General features: G+C 38.0%; 1 protein-coding gene across 34 annotated transcripts in view; it reads right to left on the minus strand.

The window, feature by feature from the left end:
• Window positions 1-23,895, minus strand: part of EPB41 (erythrocyte membrane protein band 4.1) — a 204,173-nt gene that overhangs the window by 106,380 nt on the left and 73,898 nt on the right. For 23 of the 34 annotated variants that reach the window (XR_012326438.1, XM_073793231.1, XM_073793222.1 and 20 more), the window contains exons 2-5: window positions 17,832-18,289; window positions 13,859-14,071; window positions 10,551-10,655; window positions 3,035-3,077 (exon numbers count right to left, since the gene is read on the minus strand). Coding sequence is in view for 33 of the 34 variants with exons in the window: in XM_073793231.1 (XP_073649332.1) it covers window positions 3,035-3,077; window positions 10,551-10,655; window positions 13,859-14,071; window positions 17,832-18,289 (819 nt within the window). In the remaining variant the exon portion in view is untranslated. Of the gene's footprint in view, window positions 1-3,034; window positions 3,078-10,550; window positions 10,656-13,858; window positions 14,072-17,831; window positions 18,307-23,895 lie in introns of those variants that run through there. The other 11 variants (XM_073793215.1, XM_073793186.1, XM_033839326.2 and 8 more) reach the window with 1 other exon arrangement.

The raw sequence follows: 23,895 nt of genomic DNA on the forward strand, positions 1-23,895 counted from the left end.
CCTGACTTAGCAGGGGAGATCTCTCTTATTCAGAACCAAGGAAGTTAAACAAAGCTAAATATTAAGCTGGGAGAAGGGAGAGAGACTGATAAACCTTAGAAGAAGCTTCAAATGGATTGTTAGGTCTGAGGGAAATTTCAAAAATACAGGCGAAGCAATACTATCTATTGTACATGGGTATGGATATATGAAGGAAAAATATAAAAACATGGATTGACTCACCTCAAATTCATGAAAATAGATTTCTACGGATAGGGAGAGAAAGGGATGGGACTAGGAGGAAAACAAAAGAGATAAACCTTACCTGTACTATTCTATTTTAAATGTAAAAGTTAACACATGTTAATTCTGGGTGATGGGTACATGGGTATTTGTTATATTAGCCTCCATTCTTTTCTATATTTTTTGAAATATGGAAAAAATCTTGCTGGTGAATATCTATTACAAATTTAAACATTCATACTTTTTTATTCTACTTCTAGCAATTTACTACAGATACATCTAAGTGCACATATACATATATATTCAATACATGTTTACTGCAACCCAAAATATCCATCAGTAAGATTGGCTCTCCCTCTCTCTCTCTCTCTCTCTCTCTCTCTCTCTCTATATATATATATATATATATTATATATATATATATATATATATATATACAGTGATACAACTTTATAATCATTAAAAAAAAATTTTTAACAAATGAAATAAATTGATACATGTTAATATAAAGAGTATACAAATTATGTTAAAGATTGCATATGTATATTAAATACATACAGAACATACATATTTATATTAAAATATATTTATAAAGTATATTATATATAAAATATAACGTATGCATTAAATACATATTTATATTAAAATGTATGTCTATATACACTCAGAACACCTCTGGACAGAACACAAGAAATTAGTTAAAGGACAGGGGAAGAAGGAAGATTGACCTTGTATTATATTCATCTGTATCTTTTAATTTTATACCTCATATTTATATCACCTATTTTAAAAATTTTAAAACTACATATGACATAATATACAGAAGATACAATATATAACAATGTATAACATAATTGTATTTTTGAAAAACAAAATTTATATATGCCTAGAAAAAATCTTACAGATCATACCAATTTAACAGTGATTATATCTGGAGGATAGGATTTACAGGCTTTTTATTTGCTTCATGATATATTTTCATAATGCTTAAATTTTTCACAATGGGTATATATTACTTGTATGATGAAAACTATTTCTTTTTAAACTCAAGGGCTTTTTTAAAAATAAATTTATTTATTTTATTTATTTTTAATTTTGGCTCTGTTGGGTCTTTGTTGCTGTGCACAGGCTTTCTCTAGTTGCGGCGCACAGGCTTCTCATTGCAGAGGCTTCTCATTGCGGAGCACGGGCTCTAGGTGCGCAGGCTTTAGTAGTTGCGGCACACGGGCTCAGCAGTTGTGGCTCGTGGACTCTAGAGTGCAGGCTCAGTAGTTGTGGCACACGGGGTTAGTTGCTCCACAGCATGTGGGATCTTCCCGGACCAGGGCTCGAACCCGTGTCCCCTGCATTGGCAGGCGGCTTCTTAACCACTGCACCACCAGGGAAGCCCGTGAAAACTATTTTTAAAAAACCAAAATCTTTGCAATAGATAAATGTCAACCTTCTCTTTGGCTCAATGAAATATTTACATTTTGATGTTAAAGTTTGTGTTACAGACACGGTTTTTCTTTCCCATGTTGAAGGAAGAGGTTTTATTATTTTGTAAATTTTTTTTAAATGACAAACACCTAAGTTATTTTTCTTAGCGAGAGTTTTTTTTTCTCAGTAGCCTGAAAGATAATCTACTAGATAGTCTTCTCCACTCATCATAAACTCTGTTTTAACTTCTCTTCCTAAAGAGTCTTCTTGTACAATCATTTATTCCTGAGTAATATTGAATATTAAAAGTATCTTCATTGAAAGGGGCTTGGAATCATGTTTTTTGTTGTCATGTCTCAAATATTCTGAATACTTTTTACTCTGATTTGCATTTTAAAACAAGATTTTATAGGCAGAGAGCAAATATGGAGAGTTGTCAGGCCAAAGTAGTATTTTGTTTCTCTATCTTAAGAAATATAAATAAATAGGGTCTAAAAGAAAACATTTCACCATAACAAAAGTGTTTTCTTTTAAGAAACAAATGAAAAACAAAACTTCTTTTCAGGTGATACAGTTAAAACTTACTAATCATGATGAATAACATCTACTGCAGTTCCTACAAGTTTCCTCAAAAATAAACTAAACTAAAAGGACATCTAGTCATAACTGGGGGGGTGGGGGTGGGGTGGGTAAAGTCTCTACCCTTTAGCCCATTGGGCCTGAGGCTACAAAATACTAATCTAGACTTTTATCAACCTAGAAAAATCTATCCCAGGACACCAGTCTGAGCAGGGTGTTCAGCAGTAATATATGCCAGAGGGCTTGGAGCTAAGAGAAAGCCACAATGACAGAAGGGTCACTGGCAAGGAATTTCTTCTATTCTTTTTTTTCCTTACACAGTTCCTTACATACTTCAATTTGGAAGAAGACGGTTGAAAAGGGACAAAAAAGAACTATAGAGAAGAAAACATGGAGAAGGTTAGAACTCAATAGTCCAGAACAATTTAAATGGAACAGGATCAGGCAGCAAACTCCCAATCGTAAGCTACTACAGTTTCAATCACTACCATTGTGAGAACTGACTCCCATATCCTTTTCTCTTCTATTCTTTGTTTGTTTCCACCTTCTGTTTCTCTCAATCATTCCTATCTTCCCCCACTTTGCCTAGTTGTAAAAAAAAATCATCAAGATCTGACCTACATCTCAATAGTGTCTACCTCTGCTGTATCTTTCTATTATGGAATCTCTACCTTCCAAAGGAAGGCTTTATCTTAATTTCAAAGCCATCTACCATAGTCAGAATTCTAAAGTGACTCACAGCCAGAAAAAGGTTGGAAATCCTCTGACCTACTAAAAAAAAGAAAGAGCTAGAAAAAGGGTTATATTCACTTACCACGAACCTGCTTTTTTATTTCTTTGGCAGAATCCAGCCATGTCTGTAAAAAGAAGAAAAGGCATTCACACAGAGCTCCAAAATACATAAACCACAGAGTATCAGAAGCAGGATTACTGACCATCTCCAATAGTGTCTCCAGGTCAACCTACATTTCCAATATTTTTTGCATTAGTTTCACATAGCACAGTAATTTTGAACAGAGAAACAGGGAACCAGACAGTTGGGCTTGAATCCTAGCTCTACTACTTCCTAGGTGAGTGACTTTAAGCATCTTTGTACTTCAGTTTCCTCATCTATTAGAGGAAATAAAATGAGATATTAGCAGTAGGGCCTATCTCAGGGTTACTGTGAAGATTAAAAGGTAATATATGTAAAGCTTCAGCAAACAAGAAATGCTAAATAAGCACTTGCCATTTTTATTATTCTGTAAAGACAAATAGAGATCTATAACCAGGATTATTGATCTATAACCTAGATCTTATTTTTCCCTCCAACTCTGACCTCCAGTCTCATTCAAGTTTTCTGTGTCAGCACAGCACCTGGTAGATGGTTCATGCTCAGTTAATGTTTACTGAATGAATAACTATTTTGTTTTTCCTGACTACTCTTGCCCACACTAATTTCTACCTTCACCATTCTCCAACCCCACTTAAAATTTGCACACCACAAGGGCAAGGTTCCTCAACCCATAGCGGACCATGCAAAACTAATGGCACTTAAAAAGAGCCTCACCATTAACATCTTTCATAGGCTCCTAGAGAAATGTTTAAAGACAGAAATTTCTAAATTGAATTGTCTAAAAGATTTTTATTGACATAAGACATATACAGAAAAGTACATAAAACATATGTATAGATCAATAAATTATCAAAGTGAACATATAAGTATAACATTACCAGCACCCCAGGAGCCCCTTTCATGCCTGCTCCCAATCCCCCCACCCCATTCCCCCTTCCAAAATGTTGAAAATTGAATTTTAGTCGTATTTAGAAAAGAAGAGTAAGGGGGGATTACTCCTCACCCTGTACCAACAAGGGCAAAGTTCAAGATGACCATCCCATTTGCCCTACCCAAGGAGTGGGCCTGAACACCACAATCTTACATTTGATTATATATTACACTAACCATTATATAAAGATAGTCACCACAACAGATAATAAGCAAAGAGTGAGGACAAGTTTCCTTTTCTCTTCCCTGCCCCTGCAATTAACACAGATGATTAAGAAATGTATGTTTTTAAAAATATCACTTAATACAAAATTATTCTAAAGTATAAAAACTAAGTACATACTTGCTTAAGTCCTGTCAGAAAGGGCAGGGGGTAACCTGGGTGTTTCTCCTTCCTCGCTCATTAAGACTAAAGAACTTTAAGTTGTTATAGGTCCAAAGGCAAAAGAGGACTTTAAAAGCGCCAACTGATAAGTTTTGTGGAACCTCTGAGAACCTTGCAATCCAGAACTCTTAACAAAGACTACTTTCTATCACTGTGGAATGAACACTTCCCCTACAGAGTGAGGTGACTCCATATTTTCCCTATTTTTAAGAGAAATCTCCCAAAGTAGCCTGAAGCTGACAAGTTTCTTACAGGGATTGCATGAGCCATTCTATGACTCTAAGGCTAGAATTCCCACCAATCTGACATAGAGGGGGCAAATCCAGATTTGTGCCAATCACATGGGACTCCAAGGTATAAGGTACCTTAGAGAACAAAGTATTATTTCTTCAGTATCTAGACCTCCAAATCAAAGTCAAAATCAAAAAGTGTGTACAAGACAATAAAAAATCAGTGTGCATAACAATAGGTACTTTATGCTCAATTTAAATTATTCAATTCAGAGCATTTTATTTAGCCAACAAGTATTTAGGAATGCCTCCACGTGCTAGGCACCAAAGTTACAAAAAAGGATTTAAAAATAGTGCTCGTAGGGGCTTCCCTGGTGGCGCAGTGGTTGAGAGTCCGCCTGCCGATGCAGGGGACACGGGTTCGTGCCCCGGTCCGGGACGATCCCACATGCTGCGGAGCGGCTGGGCCCGTGAGCCATGGTTGCTGAGCCTGCGCGTCCGGAGCCTGTGCTCCGCAACGGGAGAGGCCACAACAGTGAGAGGTCCGCGTACCGCACAAAAAAAATAAAAATAAAAATAAAAATAGTGCTTGTCCTCAAGGAGCTGTCAGTCTAAAGGAAGAGCTGAGTAGTGAACAATTTGTCTTTTCTTAGAGGCAGTTAGGAAATGTTTCTCAAAAGAATGTTTTTGGGGAAAAAAAAGGTAAAAAAAAAAAGAATGTTTGGGAGATCTAATTTAGGGTTGAAGAACAAATAAGAGTTAGCCAGGCAAAAAAAGAAGTGGAAGTAATTAGAAAGGCACAGGGTATATAAAGAGAACATGATACATCTGAGTTGCTGAATGTAGTTCAGCAAAGCTGGAGCACAGAAGTGAAGAGGAGAGATGTAAAATGAAAAAGAACAGTAAGGGCCAGATCATAGAGGCCATAGTATTCCATGCTAAGAAACTTGGACTTCATCAAGTTACAGGCAAGGGAGAATCACTGAAGGATTTAAAATAAGAGTGACACAAATTTGAGGTAGACAGGGAGACCAAATAAGAAGCTGTTGTTGAGAATGATAATAGTCAGGATTTGTGACTGAGTAAATAGGGTGGGCTGATGATGAGAGGTGTAAAGTATAGTAGTAAACAAAAGTTCCTAAGTTGCTGGCTTGGGCAACTGGGTAGATGTGGTACTATTCACTGAAACAGAAAATGTAGGAAAAGGAATAAATTTTCATGAAGAAGAAAACAATAGCAAAAAACTGAAAACAACCCAAATGTCCATCAACAATAGAATAAATAAATTATGGTATATTTATATAGATACACATTCAAGGTGTCTTTGGAAATCCAAGTAGAATATTTCAGTAGATAGCTGGATAAGCAGGTCTGGCACTCAGAAGAGTGATTTTAACCAGAGATATAAATTTGGGCACTTGCCCCATATAGGTGGCAAATGAAGCCATGAAAGTAGATAAAAATAATCCAGGGAGCATATAATAGAGTTAAAAGAAAGAAACTAAAGATAAACCTTGGGGAACATTTACAGTTAAGGGATGAAGAGAGGATAAAGAGCTGAGAAGTAAACTGAGAAGAAGTGACCAAGTGGTAGGAGGAAAACAGGAGAGACTGGTATCACAGAATCCAAAGGAATAGAACATTTCAAGGATGGATAGGCAAGCTCGTCAATGCTGCAAAATGGACAAGGAACATGAAGATGAAAAACTGTCAGATTTATCTTGGCAAGGGCAGTTCAGCAGAGTGGTAAGAGCAGAAATCAAAATGCAGTGAGTTATACCAAGTGCTGGTGAGACTGTGGCACAGCTGCAACCCTTAGTGCTGGTGGGAGTGTGAACTGGTAGCACCACTTTGGAAAACTGATAGTATCTACTAAAGCTGATCATATATGTGTCATCCACAACCCAGCAATTTCACTTCTGGGAATCCAACGGAAATGAATATGACAAGATATGCACTAAAAGACATGTATGAGAATGTTCCCAGGAGCAGCATTCATAAAAGCCACAAACTGTAAACAAGCCAAATGTCCATCAACAGTAGAATGCATAAAGTGTGGTGTAGTCAAACAATGAACTATTATACAGCAGCAAGAATGGATGAACTACTGCTACTCGCCACAACATGGATGATACTCAAAAACATGATATTAAACAAAACAAAAGAAGCCAGACCTAAGAGCACATACTGTATGGTTTCGCTTACGTAAAGTTTAAAAACAGGCAAAACTAATTGATGGTGATAGATGTCAGGAAGACATCTGTTACTTTTGACAGGGCCTGAGGTAGGAGTACTGATTGTTGGGGGCTGGCGGTAGTGACTGGAAGGGGAAACAAAGTGGGATTCTGGAATCCTCCAGAAAAAAATCCTTGATTCATTCATAAATAACTTATTCCAAGCAGGAATAAAATCTAGGAAGCAACTATTGGGTTAGCCAAAAGGTTCATTTTGTTTTTTCCGTTAAGATGGCTCTGGTAGGGCTTCCCTGGTGGCGCAGTGGTTGAGAGTCCGCCTGCCGATGCAGGGGACACGGGTTCGTGCCCCGGTCCGGGAAGATCCCACATGCCGCCGAGCGGCTGGGCCCGTGAGCCATGGCCGCTGAGCCTGCGCATCCGGAGCCTGTGCTCCGCAACGGGAGAGGCCACAGCAGTGAGAGGCCCGCGTACCGCAAAAAAAAAAAAAAAAAAAAAAAAAAAAAGATGGCTCTGGTAGCACTTAGTTGTCTTCAACTTCATTTGAAACAATTTTGTTAGATTATATGTGACAGCTGTCGTATCAACATGCATTTAAAAAAAGACTTATCAAAATTGGTGAATTTTTGTATGACATTTTAATATTGAAAATGGAAGGAAAAAAAGCAACATTTTCGGCATATTATGCTTTATTATTTCAAGAGAGGTAAAAATGCAACTGAAACGCAAAAAAAGATTTGTGCAGTGTATGGAGAAGGTTCTGTGACTGACCGAATGTGTCAAAAGTAGTTTCATGCTAGAGGTTTCTTGCTGGACGATGCTCCATGGGCTGGTAGACCAGTTGAAGTTGATAGCGAACAAATCGAGACATTAACTGAGAACAATCAACGCTATACCACGAGGGAGACAGCTGACATACTCAAAATATTCAAATCAAGCACTGAAAATCATTTGCACCAACTTGGTTATGTTAATCACTTTGATGTTTGGGTTCCACATAAGTTAAGCAAAAAAAAAAACCCTCTTGACCGTATTTCCACATGCAATTCTCTACTTAAACGTAATGAAAACGTTCTGTTTTTAAAACAAATTGTGATGGACGATGAAAAGTGGACACTGTACAATAATATGGAAAGGAAGAGATCGTGGAGCAAGTGAAATGAACCACCAACAACCACACCAAAGGCTGGTCTTCACCCAAAGAAGGGGATGTTGTGTATATGGCGGGATTGGAAGGGAGTTCTCTATTGGGAGCTCCTTCCGGAAAACGAAACAATTAATTCCAACAAGTACTGCTCCCAATTAGACCAACTGAAAGCAGCACTCAACAAAAAGCATCCAGAATTAGTCAACAGAAAATGCATAATCTTCCATCAGGATAATGCAAGACCGCATGTTTCTTTGATGACCAGGCAAAAACTGTTACAGCTTGGCTGGGAAGTTCTGATTCATCCACCATATTCATCAGACATTGCACCTTTGGATTTCCATTTATTTAGGTCTTTACAAAATTCTCTTAGTGGAAAAAATTTCAATTCCCTGGAAGACTATAAAAGGCACCTGGAACAGTTCTTTGTTCAAAAAGATAAAAAGTTTTGGGGGACTTCCCTGGGGACTTCCCTGGTGGCGCAGTGGTTGAGAATCCGCCTGCCAATACAGGGGACAGGGGTTCGAGCCCTGGTCCAGGAAGATTCCATATGCTGTGGAGCAGCTAAGCCTGTGAGCCACAACTACTGAGCCTGTGCTCTAGAGCCTGCGAGCTGCAACTACTGAGCCCACGTGCTGCAACTACTAAAGCCCGCACGCCTAGAGCCTGTGCTCTGCAACAAGAGAAGCCACCACAATGAGAGAGGCCTGTGCACCACAACAAAGAGTAGCCCCCCCTCTCAGCAACTAGAGAAAACCTGTGTGCAGCAGCGAAGACCCAATGCAGCCAAAAAATTAAATAAATGAATAAATAAATAATTTTTTTTAAAAAGATGCATCACTGTGAATCTCAGAACACTAAAGAAAGAGAGAAAAAGAAAAGGAGGGAGGGAGGGAGGGAGGGAGGAAGGGAAGGAAGGAGGGTAAAAGATTCTACTAGCCTAATTCCACACAGGGCAAGAGAGAGGGGAGATCATACAAAGCATCACAAATCAGAATGGCTTTGACCTTCTCAATAGCCAACATTAAAAGCTAGAAGACAATGGAGCAATGCCTTCAAAATTATGAAGGCAAATCATTTCAAGCCTAAAATTCTATACCCAACCAAACTAACAGCCAAATACTACAGTACAATAAACACATTTTCAAACATGTAATGTCTCAAAAAGATTACATCCCATATGTAATTTCTCAGAAGGAGTGCTCTATCAAATACCAGAAAATGCTAAGATAAAGGGGAAACAAGAGAAACATCACAGGAGAGATGTACAACAAATCCCCAGGATAATGGTGATGGGAAATACCTGGGTCAACTATATACAAGACAGAGAGAGCAACTCATCCAGACTGGAAAAGTATGACTCAGAGAGATAGCATTGAAGAAGGACTGTCACCATCACAACGGCTTTTGCTACTGTATTGTCCCTTTAACCTGACAATGCTAAGGAAGTCTTCTCCAAACTCATTTTTGTACAGGATTTACTTGGGCCATGTGCAAATGAAGTTCCTGCTTTCCCTTCTATGTTCTACTTGTTCTACCTGAATCAGCTAAAGACCTTCATTTTAACCCAAAGGAAAACTCTGCTTTGACCTATTTCCGAGAGCTGAAAGTTAGCCATGATGAATTTAGAAGCAGAAAATATAGAACAGCCCATTACCCCAACCATATCCTGTAAGAACCTGGCCCATCAGACCTTCCAGATGCCCCAAATATGATAAGCCCTATGTTTCCCAGGATTCACTCGTCCACTGACTTCCCCAGAAGGGGTTCTTATAAACAATCAGAGAAGTTGAAACTAGATTATGATTCAGAGGCATCAACTTTTTTTCCCAGAAATATCTTATCTAAGGGGGACAATAAAGCCCTTTTTAACACAGCCAGATTTGTTGTTTGCTGTACAATCAAATTCAGCTTTTATATTGGGCACTTTTAACATCACTTTATACAGAAATATATCAATGAATATAAATAAAGCAATTTAATATTTTCTCATTAAAAAATAAATAGGATAGTGAAAACTACTATAAGGAAATAAAATTTGCTGATACGATAGAGTATGGATGGCACCAACAATAGCAAAAAGTTTTCAAAGCAACTGGAAGGTTTTTACCAATGTGAGCACTGGAAGCTCAACTGCAAGATGAAATAATTTCCTCCGCTGAATGCCTTTAGATGAGCCAGCTCCCAGCAATTTAAGTATACTTGGTTCATAGAAAAATTATAACAGTTACATTAAACAAGTAGGTACGGGTACTCAGTGACTTCATTTATATGCCAAATTCAAGTATTCTCAAATATTCTAACATAAACCTGAGTGGGGTACACACACACAATATAAAAACATTCGATTTTATCTCACTGAGCTTGTATAACATAAAATACTTTTCAGAGTATTTTCCTCGATTCATGGGAGGACTTTCTAACTCACAGCTGCAGAAAGTTTTTCACTGTAGTATTAGAGGTGTTGTTTTGTTTTTTAATTACCTTCAATCTTTCCTTACTACGTACACTGTATCTCGGAGAGGCAGGAATAAATACATTCTTAACAGCAGTAAAAGAATTAAAACAATTTTGGGGGGTCAGTTTCTTATATTACAAGCAGTCTTCTCACCTTAGAGGTTGCATTATCCCAAATGGCTAGACTAAAGTAGTCTTCTTCCAAAAGATTGAGGTGTTCACATACTCGTTTAAGTAAATCTTGTCCCTTAGCATGTTTCTGCAAAGATACACATACTTTAGTTGAGGTTTCCTCTTATTCCTGCATTTATCACGAAATAACATAAAATGTCACTTTCCAATTTTCTCTTTTATCCTTGGTTACTAACACTTTCAGGTGGCTGCACAGTGCAAGTAGAACGAAGTGAGTAACAAAAATCCTGTTTCTTAATTTGTCAGTTTAAATATGCAACACATTTATAGTTGCTTGGAAATGCTGCTACAAGTCAAAGCAAAATTCCATCAAGCATCCCCCACCTCCATCCTAAACATTACATTCTTTATTTTTGGTGTATTTCCTGAAGCCTGCTATGGGTCGCTGTCAGTCAGCATGAGCACCTGACTTAACTGAATCAGCCGTCAACACTGACAATTAACAGTGGCTATGGAAATCATTGGACTCTCTATCATTCCCAGACCAAATGTCCCAAGACAATGAGCTAGGTCTCAAATCCCTGCAATCTCTTTCAGAAAAATGCATAAAGTATAAGATCTTAGACACCCTCCAGACATTACCTGTTGCAGTGGTTCTTACAGTTGTGCTACAAATCATTTCTTAATGTTTCTCTACCCAGAAAATCAAACCATTACCAATTTGGGGGACTTGTATTCCTGTTTATAGGGAGGAAATGCCATAACTTAGGGACCGAGATTTAGAGTGAAAAAGTCCCTGCTTTTTCATTTACTAGCTAAACAACCTGAGTCAATTTCTGAACATTAGCTTTCTCATCTGTAAAGTGATAAGAAAATGTATACCTGTCCTACCTAACTACTGGAATTGTTGAAAAAAATTAAACATGCTGGACTTCGCTGGTGGCACAGTGGTTAAGAATCCACCTGCCAATGCAGGGCACACGGGTTCGAGACCCAGTCCGGGAAGATCCCACATGCTGTGGAGCAACTAAGCCCGTGAGCCACAACTACTAAGCCTGCACCCCACAACTACTGAAGCCCGCGCGCCTAGAGCCCGTGCTCCGCAACAAGAGAAGGTGCAGCAATGAGAAGCCTGCGCACTGCAACGAATACAGCCCCCGCTCGCTGCAGCTAGAGAAAGCCCGCGCGGAGCAATGAAGACCCAATGCAGCCAAAAATAAATAAATAAATTTATTTTTTTAAAAATAATAATAAAAACATTTTTAAATAATAAAAAAAATTAAACTTGCTAATGTCTTCTGAGAAATACATTTTTTAAAACTTCCAAGGGCTTCCCTGGTGGCGCAGTGGTTGAGAGTTCGCCTGCCGATGCAGGGGACACGGGTTCGTGTCCCGGTCCGGGAAGATCCCACATGCTGCGGAGCGGCTGGGCCCGTGAGCCGTGGCCGCTGAGCCTGCGCGTCCGGAGCCTGTGCTCCGCAGCAGGAGAGGCCACAACAGTGAGAGGCCCGCGTACCGCCAAAAAAAAAAAAAAAAAACTTCCAAAAAATTAGAAATCATTTTTTGGCACATATACATGACATGTCCTTCGAGAGACATGTCTGAGCTGAGCTATTTTTAATGACTATTAGTAATTCACATAGATGTTAACTCATTTATAGACTTATCCCATCTACATTATATCATTTTCTTCATTTTCTCCCTTCTATGTTTTCACTCTACATGACAGAGATGATTAGGGAATTCTTCACATACAGGTCCCTACTCCCTTATTTATAATTCCAAAATTCAGAAGTTCTAAAAAGTAAAAGGTTGGGCTTGTTTATTTTGTTTTTGTTCAAAGCTCATCTGAAGGCAAATTCTGACCTGAACTGTTATGGGCTATATTTTATCTTTATTTATCCAACTTAGAGTGAATCTTCATATATTTTACCATAGAAATAATGTGTTTGATAATGTACCTACTGCTACACACTCTGCTGGGAATATTATGAAATTTGCAGAATACGTACTTGTTGCTTTTCTAAAACCCAAAATATTCTGAATTCTAAAACCCAAAATATTCTGAATTCTGAAACACATCTGCCCCCAAATGTTTCAGATATAAGGGACCCATATCTAGATTTTGGTCTGAATGGGAAGAATGAGTGTGGAATAGCTTTCCCCATCTCTAGACTAGCTAGTGGTGAGAAGCAGCAAGAGCAGACCCTAGGTCTTCTCCAGTTACCAGGTGTAGTAACTATTTTAAAAGTGCAACAGTGTATTTTTCTTGATTTCTATTTCAAAACTTGGAGAGAGAATTCCTATTAATAAACACAGCATAATATTTTAGACTACTTATTTGTGTTTTGATATATTTGCATATAAATAATTCAATTTCAAAATAATTTTTTACACACCTAAGATACAAGCATATGTGAATTATATGTTTTATCAAAAGGCTATTATTAGTAATCATCACAATTGCTTTTTATCAAGCATATCGTAATTGGCAATTACTGCTCTAGTTAAAAAAATAGCTGATAGGGCTTCTCTGGTGGTGCAGCGGTTGAGAGTCCGCCTGCCGATGCAGGGGACGCAGGTTCGTGCCCTGGTCTGGGAGGATCCCACATGCCGCGGAGCGGCTGGGCCCGTGGGCCATGGCCGCTGAGCCTCCGCAACGGGAGAGGCCACAGCAGTGAGAGGCCCGCGTACCGCAAAAAAAAAAAAAAAAAAAAAAAGCTGATAGATTTTTAAGGACTTTTAACTTGTCTTGAAGAAGCAAAAGAATAACTGGAACAACTCTGACATTTTTATTCAATCTTGATTCAATTATTTATTCTTTCTGGAAATAATAGAGAATTTTAATAAATGGGATTACTTAATTTAAGTTTTTTATATACTATCTCATGGAGCTAAAGAAATACATTAAATAAAGCTCATTAAGGTTTAGATCTGGGAGAGCAGAAATGAACAGATAGTAAATTTTTTTTTTGATAAATACAATTATGGGTACTGCTAGACCTAGAAATTGAGGCTATCCTGGGAAATCTAGTCATGGAAGATCACTCTATAAATAACAAACCAATTTTTTTCTTAAACAAAATTATTTTGGATTATAAAAGTAACACATGCTCAATTCACAAGATTTGGCAGATATAGAAAAAGCTGGAGAAGAAAATAAGACTCACTCATAATCCTTCCACACCTTCACCTCCAGAAAATCACTATTAATATTTCAGTCCATAGAAATATTCATTATACTGGGTCTTAGGCCACGGCACCACTTACCCAACCCTACATGAAACAATTTGTAAGAGTTCTAACCACTTGAGATTGAAATGCGCTCACCTCCACAACACATTCATAAACTGTGTCATCCAACAAAGAAACCTTGCAATGCATGTTTCTGTGTCTTCTGATCGATTTCTGGGAAGCTTTTAATTCTCTTTCTGCTACTGACTCAGGACTTTCTTCTTTTACTTCTGTTTTAGAGCAGTCTTCCAGTCCTCCTCCTTCCTCAGTCTGAAAATCGGGATCTTCTCTGTGTTCTTCCTGAGCAGGCTACATACCCATGACATCACCAAGTCAGTAACAAAGACATTTCACAAAACATGCAGTATACACTTTTGCCTATAATATTGCTACCAATAAAAGCACTAACTGAAGAAGAAAAACTGTTAAAACAAATACAAGTGATATTAAGATTATTTTTCTGTAAAAGATATTATGATCTCCCAAAAGATCCACAGACTCTGCTATTCTCAAAACTTTATGATAGAAGGTAAAATCCCATCTTTCAAATCTATAAATGAAGGTTTCAGGTAAACCAGAGGACAGCAATCTGTTGCTCTCAGCACTATATTTTCTCCCTGACTATACCATTGCCTATTATTAAAACCTATTAAAACTTAAACATCTTTGCCCCATGCTCCTCAATTTTAGCGAGGTAGCCTTATGAATTGCAAAACGAGTTGTGATTTTTCATGCAATCTAAATTTTATGAATGGGGAATTCCCTGGTGGCCCGGTGGTTAAGACTCCACGCTCTCACTGCCAAGGGCCCAGGTTCAGTCCCTGGTCGGGGAACTAAGATCCCACAGGCCTCGAGGCGTGGCCCAAAAACAAAATAAACCCATAAATTTTTTTGAATGGCTAAGAGGGGTTCTTGGGATCTTTTCAGAGCATAAGGCAACAAATGTATAGTAGGTTAACAACTGTAAATACCAATTAACTCATTTTTACCAGGTATCAACCATGATAAATGCAAAGAAGATTCAAAGAAGCAAGAGACAGATTGAAATCTGGATGTCCTAGGGCAATCATTAAGTCATCCCAAAGCAATACAGGTAAGTGAGACATTTTGCATACACTTACTTTCATCACAATAAAATTGCTGAAAGGTTCTTAACTAAACCTCACTAATTCTTTTCTTTCAAAAAAATACGTAGTTGGGGCTTCCCTGGTGGCGCAGTGGTTGAGAGTCCGCCTGCCGATGCGGCGGACACGGGTTCGTGCCCCGGTCCGGGAAGATCCCACATGCCGCGGAGCAGCTGGGCCTGTGAGCCATGGCCGCTGGGCCTGCGCGTCTGGAGCCTGTGCTCCGCAACGGGAGAGGCCACAACAGTGAGCGGCCTGCACACCGCAAAAAAAAAAAAAAAACCAAAAAAACAGAGTAAAATAAGCTTTTGCTTTCATAGTATGAATGACAAAAGTAAACACGTAGTACAGATTTCAAAAACACTTTAGAGTTTTTTATTTTCAAAGGTTAAAGAAAAGAAAAACTTCATTATGATGCTGGTAAAAAGAAAGTACTACTTTACAAGCATTGATTAAATATCAACTATTCAAAAGAAATATAGGGGGCTTCCCTGGTGGCACAGTGGTTGAGAGGCCGCCTGCCGATGCAGGGGACACGGGTTCGTGCCCCGGTCCGGGAAGATCCCACATGCCGCGGAGCGGCTGGGCCCGTGAGCCATGGCCGCTGCGCCTGCGCGTCCGGAGCCTGTGCTCCGCAACGGGACAGGCCGCGACAGTGAGAGGCCAGGCCTGCGAACCGCAAAAAAAAAACCGTAGTTGACATTTAGGAAAAAGGATTTAATTATTTGGCTCCTGCTCCTCCTGCATTAGATATTGGAGGTGTCTACAAGTCTCCTTACCCTCCTTCATGACCCTCTTAAATGTTACCTCTTCATTAAGGCCTTCACTGGCTATCCTACCTGGCCTATCCCCACTCTACTAGTATTCTTCATGTTAGTACCCTGTTTATTGCCTTCATAACATTTATTACAATACATAATTAATTTGTATTTACAACTTTTTTTGTCTCTTCCATTAGACTATAAAGTTATCAAGAGTAGGGATGTTTGTTCAATAATAATAATATTTAATAATAATAATGAAAATAATAACAAACATTTATATAGAAATTACAATGGGTCATTTACTGTTCTAAAAGCATTACTTACATGAACTCATTTAACCCTATGGGGAGGGTACTATTATTATCCCCCCTTGACAAATAAGAAACTGAGGCCAGAGAAGTTAATTTGCCTAGGATCATACAGTCAGTAAGTCACATACCACTTTGACTCCAGAATTCATGATCTTAAACCTCTTTGCCATATTATAATTTTTATTTACCAATGTATGTCCAGCTTAGGACCTGGCACACACAGCAGGTTTTCAGTAAATTTGTTGAGTAAATAAATAAGTATTAAAAAATGACACATGGCTTCCAAAAAATCCAAGGTACCCTAGATGAAGGTTGGTGCAGTCCTACAATGCAAACTCACTTTTAAAAAATCTGGTATAGAAAAGGACCACTCAAATGAAATTCTACTATGAAATCAATGAATGGGATTTTAGTTAAATCTAAAATTAACTTTGTCATCTGTTTCAACTTCAGTACAAATGTTATGATCTTTAGACAAAACAGACTAGCCCTGATTCAAATGCTAATTAAAACAAGATATGGATTTTTCCATACATAAAGCAAAGGAGAAAAAAAGCAATTAAGAACCTCTTGAAAGTACCAGACTTCCTGAAAGATAATGTAATTTAACTCTTTTGGTACTCCTAAAATTAAATTAAATTAATGACATTAAGGTATGTAGCTTCTCTGCCTTTACTGTTCATGTTTATTGACTACGTAATAATAACTAGCATTTATTGAGTGCTTGTAATATGTCAGGCAATGTCTTAAGAGCTTTACACGTTTATCTCTTTTAATCCTCATAATGGCCAAATAAGGTGAACATTATTATCCTCATTGTACAGAGGAGAAAACTGATAAAGCAAAAGTGTCACTTCTCTACACCTGAACCCTCTAGTCTGATTCCATAGCCTCCATTCTTAACTATTATACTATAAATAAAATTTTGTTTCCAACCTTGTTTCACTATAGCAAGTACACAATAACAACTTTATCCTAAACTCTACTCTTAGCACTTTTGATGTATAAGTAATCATTCTAGAAATACATATTTTTTTAAGTCTAATGAAACTGTATAGCCTAAACCTGAGACCTATAATAGAAACATATAGGACTTACATTTTATACAATGCAGATAATGCCCACATGCTTCAGAAAAAAAAAGATTTTGAAAATAACTCTTAATTTGTAGTTCAGTAGGCCTGAAAATAAATGGGATTCCTAGAAAATAGTTTGAGTTACAGTACTAATATTTTCTCATGATTTTTGGACAGATGACCACATTCACAACTCATATTTAGTTTACACTGTGACACAATTAAGGCTCCACCCAACTCCTGTGTATTACAAAGGTGATATAAAGAGTTAACTTTCCTCATCTATATCCTACACTCTGTGGGAATATGACCTAGTTGGAGAAAATGACAAAGATAAGGCAGACACGGTTCAAACTTATCACACACCTCTGGGTGGTCTGAATCTATCTCATGACTTTTATAAAGACTTCCATAAAAGGACCATGTTTGCTGATAAATTACCCCATTTCTAATAATTCCACCAAAATAAACTCTAAACCACTTCACTTTCTTCGCGCCCCCCCCCCCCCCCGCCTCATTAAAAATCCTGGACTTTTTGCATTATAATAGCAAAATGTAAACTCATTTGATACATTTCTTTTCTTTCATTTTCTTTTCTTTGATTTATGCCGTGTAAGTATCTTTCTAAAAATCAAGTTACCACTGACTACATGAATTTCTTTAGAGCAGAAACTCTGAAGCATCATGTTACTTATCACTAACAACTGGCTAGTAAGAAATAAATCCAAATGTTCTTAAATGAAAAGTAAAGTGTATAACCTCCCTTCACCTCCCACACATTCGCACACCCTTACCTGTGTTTCTGCACTGCTTAATGAATGAAGATCCAAGGATGGGTCTGTTTTGAGCTCAGGCTCAGGAGCTGCAATCGGGGCCTTTAAAATGATCTCTTCGTCAAGACTGGCTCCAAATTCTATCTCTTTATGACCTTCACCTTTCTCTTTCGCTGACTCTACTTCTTTGCCTTCCTCCTCAGAGACCTGAGATTTAGGCCTTTTGAGAAAGGAGGAGAACAGCCGTGACAGGCCCCTGTTTTCTGATGTCCGCTCCTTGTTCTTGGTCAAATCTTCATGTGTTGGAGTGTCTCCATTGGATGTTTTCAGCTTCTGCTCACACTGATTATCTCCCTCGGCTGCTGCTTGAGGAGCCTCTTCCAGCTGAGTTTCCTGTTGACCCGAGTTTGTGGCTCCCTCACCCTCTTCCTTCTGTTGTTGCTGCTGTGGATTTTCAGCCTCAGCCACTAAACTCTTCTCTGTTGTCATGACGTTGCTATTAAAAAGAAGATGGAAAAGGGGAGCTCTTAGAAGCAAAACACATTACTGAAGGCAAAACCCTCACTTGGGTTAAGTGTGCAAGAATTAGTATTTTTAGGTATTTAATCAGCAACAGACAGTACTCCAGTCCATTAAACATAAGACTTTCCATTAAAGCACAAAAATATCTTACCTATACATCCTGGATAAATTATTAATGCCTTGACTTGCTAACGTTATGACATAGAGAAACTAGCTTAAAATAGTACCCTCTGAAGCCACCTTAGTGAAATGTATCATATTTTAAATTCAAAGCTCAGAACTGGACATAGCAAATACATTTTTATCCTTCCTAAAAAAAAAGATGTTATTTATACACTGTCCTTTGAGGGTATCAGTCTTCAGGTGCTAGATTTGCAGGAATTATATGCAAAATTCTCTACACCCCAAGAGATAATGGGATTAAAAGGTTCCCCAACTCTTTATTATTCTATTTCTTTATATTAAGAACAGAAATGTAGAATTCTGTTCATTTGTTATCAGACTTGACAACAGCAATGACAAGTATACAGTTAAAATAATCACAAAAGAATTCCTTAGGTTTTCGTGTTACAACAGTAAATTACAGCCTCTTGCAGAAGAATACAACTTTAAGTTCTTTAAGACCTTTCTTCCTTCTGACAAGTATGATTTTGAATGCTCATCATTTTTAAGAGTAGCAGTGAACTATTACAACAGAGGAAACCAGAGAAATAATAGAGAAAAAGAAACAAAATAGAGAAGAAAAATTTAGAAAGCAAATGTTGATTCAAGTATAAGAGAGGAGAAGGCAGGCTGTAGACCTCACATGTTTCAAACTTGTTGGTTTCTAGCCTCCTGATCTCAAAAATCCCAGTATTATTAGTTAAGCCACATAATAATGGCAAAGAGCAATGTCACACCTAGTTTACTAAAGGATAACCAACACACAAGGGAACTTTTGAGCAATTTGACTACTGATGGCCTTACACTTTGATTCACTGCTATACCTAAAAGTACTCCGCTCAAAAAGCAGCATTTACATTGTCTCTGCTTCTGCTCCATACTATTTAGATGAAGTAATTTCATTTGGATGTTAACAATCCGAATTAATGAACCATATTTAGCTCATTCCTTCCTCAGGCCCTTTACACTTGCTGTTTTCTCAGCCTATGATGTTCTTCTCCTAGATATTTGAAAGATGGCCCTCTCCTCATTACTACCTCTGCTCAGATGTCACCTCTTTAGAAAGCCCTCCCATACACACCCTATCTAAAATAATGGCCCTTACTCCTCCAGATGGCCTCACAGCACCTACTGTACTTATTATTATTTACGAATATGTTAACTTTTTTGTATACTGGTTTATTGTCTTCCATTCCCCCAGCTAAAATGTAAGTTCCATGAGGACAGAATGGTCCCTGGCACATTATACGTATTAATAAAAGTCTGTTGAATAAATTAATTTCAATTGAATATACCTGACAAATAAAAACTGCAAAGGTGTTCTCTAAATTATTCGAGTAAATTTACTTCAAATGCATAGGTCCTATGCTAGGTGCCTGGGATACAACAGTAAACAAAACAAAACAAATAAGGTCTCTGTCATCATGGAGTTTATATTCTTGATTCAGCTTTAACCAGTATAATGAAAGAAAATTTAAGAGAACTGTTATTTACAATATGAGTGAAATCTAAATAATTATGTGTAAATGGAACAAAACAGTGAAAACAACGGAAGGAAGTTAATGGTACTGAGAGCTATTTCCGTGTCAGGCCCCGGGTAAGGGATATTATCTACATTATTTAAATTAAGCCTTTCAACAACCCTGAAAGGGAAAGAGGAATTGCTTAACCTCATAGTTGAGGAAACTGAAACTCAGAAAGTAATTGGCCCAAGGTCACACTGCTAGTAGGTGACAAACCACTATAAGTGGTATTGAAATAAATAAAGGTATATTAATAAAAGGAAAAGCCTTTATGTGAGCTCTTACTGCTGATCTACTTAAATTATTTTATTTTGAGCATTAAAAATATTTTAAGCAATAAAAATATTTACAAAAGCATATTTTCTAGTCTCATCTATTAAGCCATCAAAATTATTCTGCGCTAATAAAATATACAATTCAGTCTTTATAACATCACTTAAACATTTACCAACCAATACACATTCTGAATTTGATACCCTTGAGTGAGGTACACTTGTACTTAAAAGAAATAAGCTTGTTTTCAATTCCTCCTTATATTAGGGGTAGGCAATTGATTTTTCCAAAATTCTTTTTCTTTAATCTCTAAGTAATCAAACTTGACCCAGAAAGAAAACTTGGATATCAAACCACCAGCTATTCTAAAAGAGTAATGATTTGATTTGAGAGCACCAATTTACTTCATACTTCCTTTGCAAAAATAAACAGAAGACAGGCTGAGAACTGAGCACTATTTTCCATGGATTTCGGATATGACTTTATTATTCACCTTCCTGAAAAGACACAGAAACCATTTCTATATTAAAATTTTCCTATACAAGAGACTTTACAACAAGGTCTCATAAAGATCCATAAAAAAATTACAAATCATTTGGGAACATTTTAGCAGATATGAAAATCACTCCAACCTTACTTCTAACAATCTTGTACTTGTACCTTTCAGTAAATAAAGAGTATTTTTCTTGTGTTTTCAATATTTTCTTATCATTGAAAAAAGAAAAAAGATCTTCTAAGGATATTCCTATAATTGCTTTCACATGAAAGGGTGTCATCTCTAAGAAAGTAGCTGAATGAGTACTCAGTTGTTTAAAAAATACACACACACAGATGGTAACAATCTGTATGCTTGCTAAATTTTAATGTGCATCGAATCACCCAGTAATCTTTTTTTTTTTTTTTAAATATTTATTTATTTATGGCTGTGTTGGGTCTTCGTTTCTGTGCGAGGGCTTTCTCTAGTTGTGGCAAGTGGGGGGCCACTCCTCATCGCGGTGCGCGGGCCTCTCACTATTGCAGCCTCTCTTGCTGCAGAGCACAGGCTCCAGACGCCGCGCAGGCTCAGTAATTGTGGCTCATGGGGCTACCTGCTCCGCAGCATGTGGGATCTTCCCAGACCAGGGCTTGAACCCATGTCCCCTGCATTGGCAGGCGGATTCTCAACCACTGTGCCACCAGGGAAGCCCCACCCAGTAATCTTGTTAAAATATAGATTCTTATTCTGCACGTCTGGAATGGGGCCTGAGACTCTGCATTTCTAACAAGCTCCCGGATGTTGCCACTGCTGCCGGCCCACTGACCACACTTTGAGTAGCAAGGCAGAGAAAATCATTATTTCTTTGGAAACATACTCAAAATGCCTGAGAAACAAAGATGGCAAAAAGCTACTTTCAGAAAGTGGAATATGAACAGTGAGAAATACTTGACACACAAATGCTCAACAAATGCTTGCTGAATTAATGAATGAAGCATGGGCTTCCCTGGTGGCTCAGTGGTTAAGAATCCGTCTGTCAATTCAGGGGACACGGGTTTGAGCCCTGGTCTGGGAAGATCCCACATGCTGTGGAGCAACTAAGCCCATGGGTCACAACTACTGAGCCTGCGCTCTAGAGCCCAAGAGCCACAACTACTGAGCCTGCGTGCCACACCTACTGAGGCCTGTGCACCTAGATCCCATGCTCCGCAACAAGAGAAGCCACTGCAGTCAGAAGCCCACGCACTGCAACAAAGGGTAGCCCCCGCTCACCACAACTAGAGAAAGCCCGCACACAGCAACAAAGACCCAACACAGCCAAAAGTTTTAATAACAATAATAAATAAAATAAATTTTTAAAAAATGAATGAAGCAAAGAATGCAACATATTATTAAATGTGGAAGCTGACGATTAACGTTTTTTTAGAACTCGTTTGCTGCTTAATCAAAAGTTAATTGAAATTTTTAACCACAGATCTGTGGCAATTTCAAGTTGTCTATGCCTAGTCAGTTTCTGTGTATCTCTATTGATATGCTCTCTTTGCCACATTTAGGAAGGAATGATCCAGTCATATGAATTAAGAATTAAAGAATAACATCTATCAGTGCAAAACCAATACATTTTGCCACATACCTGGACATATGTAAAAAACAAGCTGAATACAAGTGAAAAAGAGATGAGAACACAATATAAGGAACAAGCAGAAGGGCAAACAAATTCTCCCAGAACATATAGAAACCAACCTCAGGTAATATAAATGCAAGAAAACAACCAGGAAATAAGACAATGCAGATTCAGCAGAGATGCTACAATTCAGTCTATGCAAGGAAAAACAGATAAAAATGAATTATTAAGGGCAGTTTTCACGTATGTTCTTTCCAGCCATGCACACATGGGTAGCAACGCATTTAGTAAGAGTCACAAGAGCAAAAGGAGGTGGGGTGGATGGGGGATATAAAAAATGAAACTGATAAATCAGGCAAGTATCCCCAGTTAACTCTGAGACTGATCAGAAATAAACAAAAAATAAATAGCAAAAAGAAAAAAATCCTATGGGCCATTTACTAAAAGCTCAAATAAACTCATCCTGACAAATCTGTTACACATACAGCCAAGTTCTCCACCTTACAAAAGATAGGATGGGTAACCAGAAAAAAAGGCACAAAGAAGTCAAGCAGCAAAGACAGGATAAATGCTCTACAAACAGGCCCTTCCTTTGTAAATGAGACTATTTTTCATTCTGGATCCAAAATCCAAAAGGAGGTATCTATTTACTTAATGTCAGAAAGAGGTCTTCTGATTTAAAAAAAAAAAATCAGCACAGCCATGAAGACAAAGTGATGAGTTCCCATTCCATCTCAATCCTAATCCTCCAAACCCTAGGAATTATACCCCATCTGGTATCAAAGATACATTTGTTTTAACAGTGTACATCTGTTGACTTCAGGCAAATCAGAGCTTTAAAAACCTGATACTGAGCAGATTGCAAGGGTCAGATGATATCTTTCAACTTTTTTGTATCTCTTTCTAACATTACTATGGTCAGTTATCCACTAATGTTTAAGTGGAAAACTTGGTTAAAAAACAAAACAAAACACTACGGGCTTCCCTGTTGGTGCTGTGGTTGAGAATCCTCCTGCCGATGCAGGGGACACGGGTTCGTGCCCCGGTCAGGGAAGATCCCACATGCCGCGGAGCGGCTGGGCCCGTGAGCCATGGCCGCTGAGCCTGCGCGTCCGGAGCCTGTGCTCCGCAACGGGAGAGGCCACGACAGTGAGAGGCCCGCATACCCCAAAAAAAAAAAAAAAAAAAAAAACCCACTACAGTTTGGCACCACTAAGAAAATTTCCCTTACAATCACCATTTAGGGATAAAATTTAATAATTTAATTATTGGTAATACTCCTCAAATTAGCTCACTGAACATCTATCAGTGTTTACTGGGTGCTAATCATGTATAAGGTTTTGGCTCTGCTATTTGAGAGGGACCCAAAAAGGATAATATACAGTTCTTAAGGAGATAAGACATATATACAAATTACTAAAACACAAGGTAGTACCTGGTGCTTAATCAGACAGGGCCTCATGAGTGGAACCAGTTAAGCACTAGAGAAGTACAAAGTAAGTACTT

Source organism: Tursiops truncatus, chromosome 1 (genome assembly GCF_011762595.2).
Source record: "Tursiops truncatus isolate mTurTru1 chromosome 1, mTurTru1.mat.Y, whole genome shotgun sequence".
NCBI lineage: Eukaryota > Metazoa > Chordata > Mammalia > Artiodactyla > Delphinidae > Tursiops > Tursiops truncatus.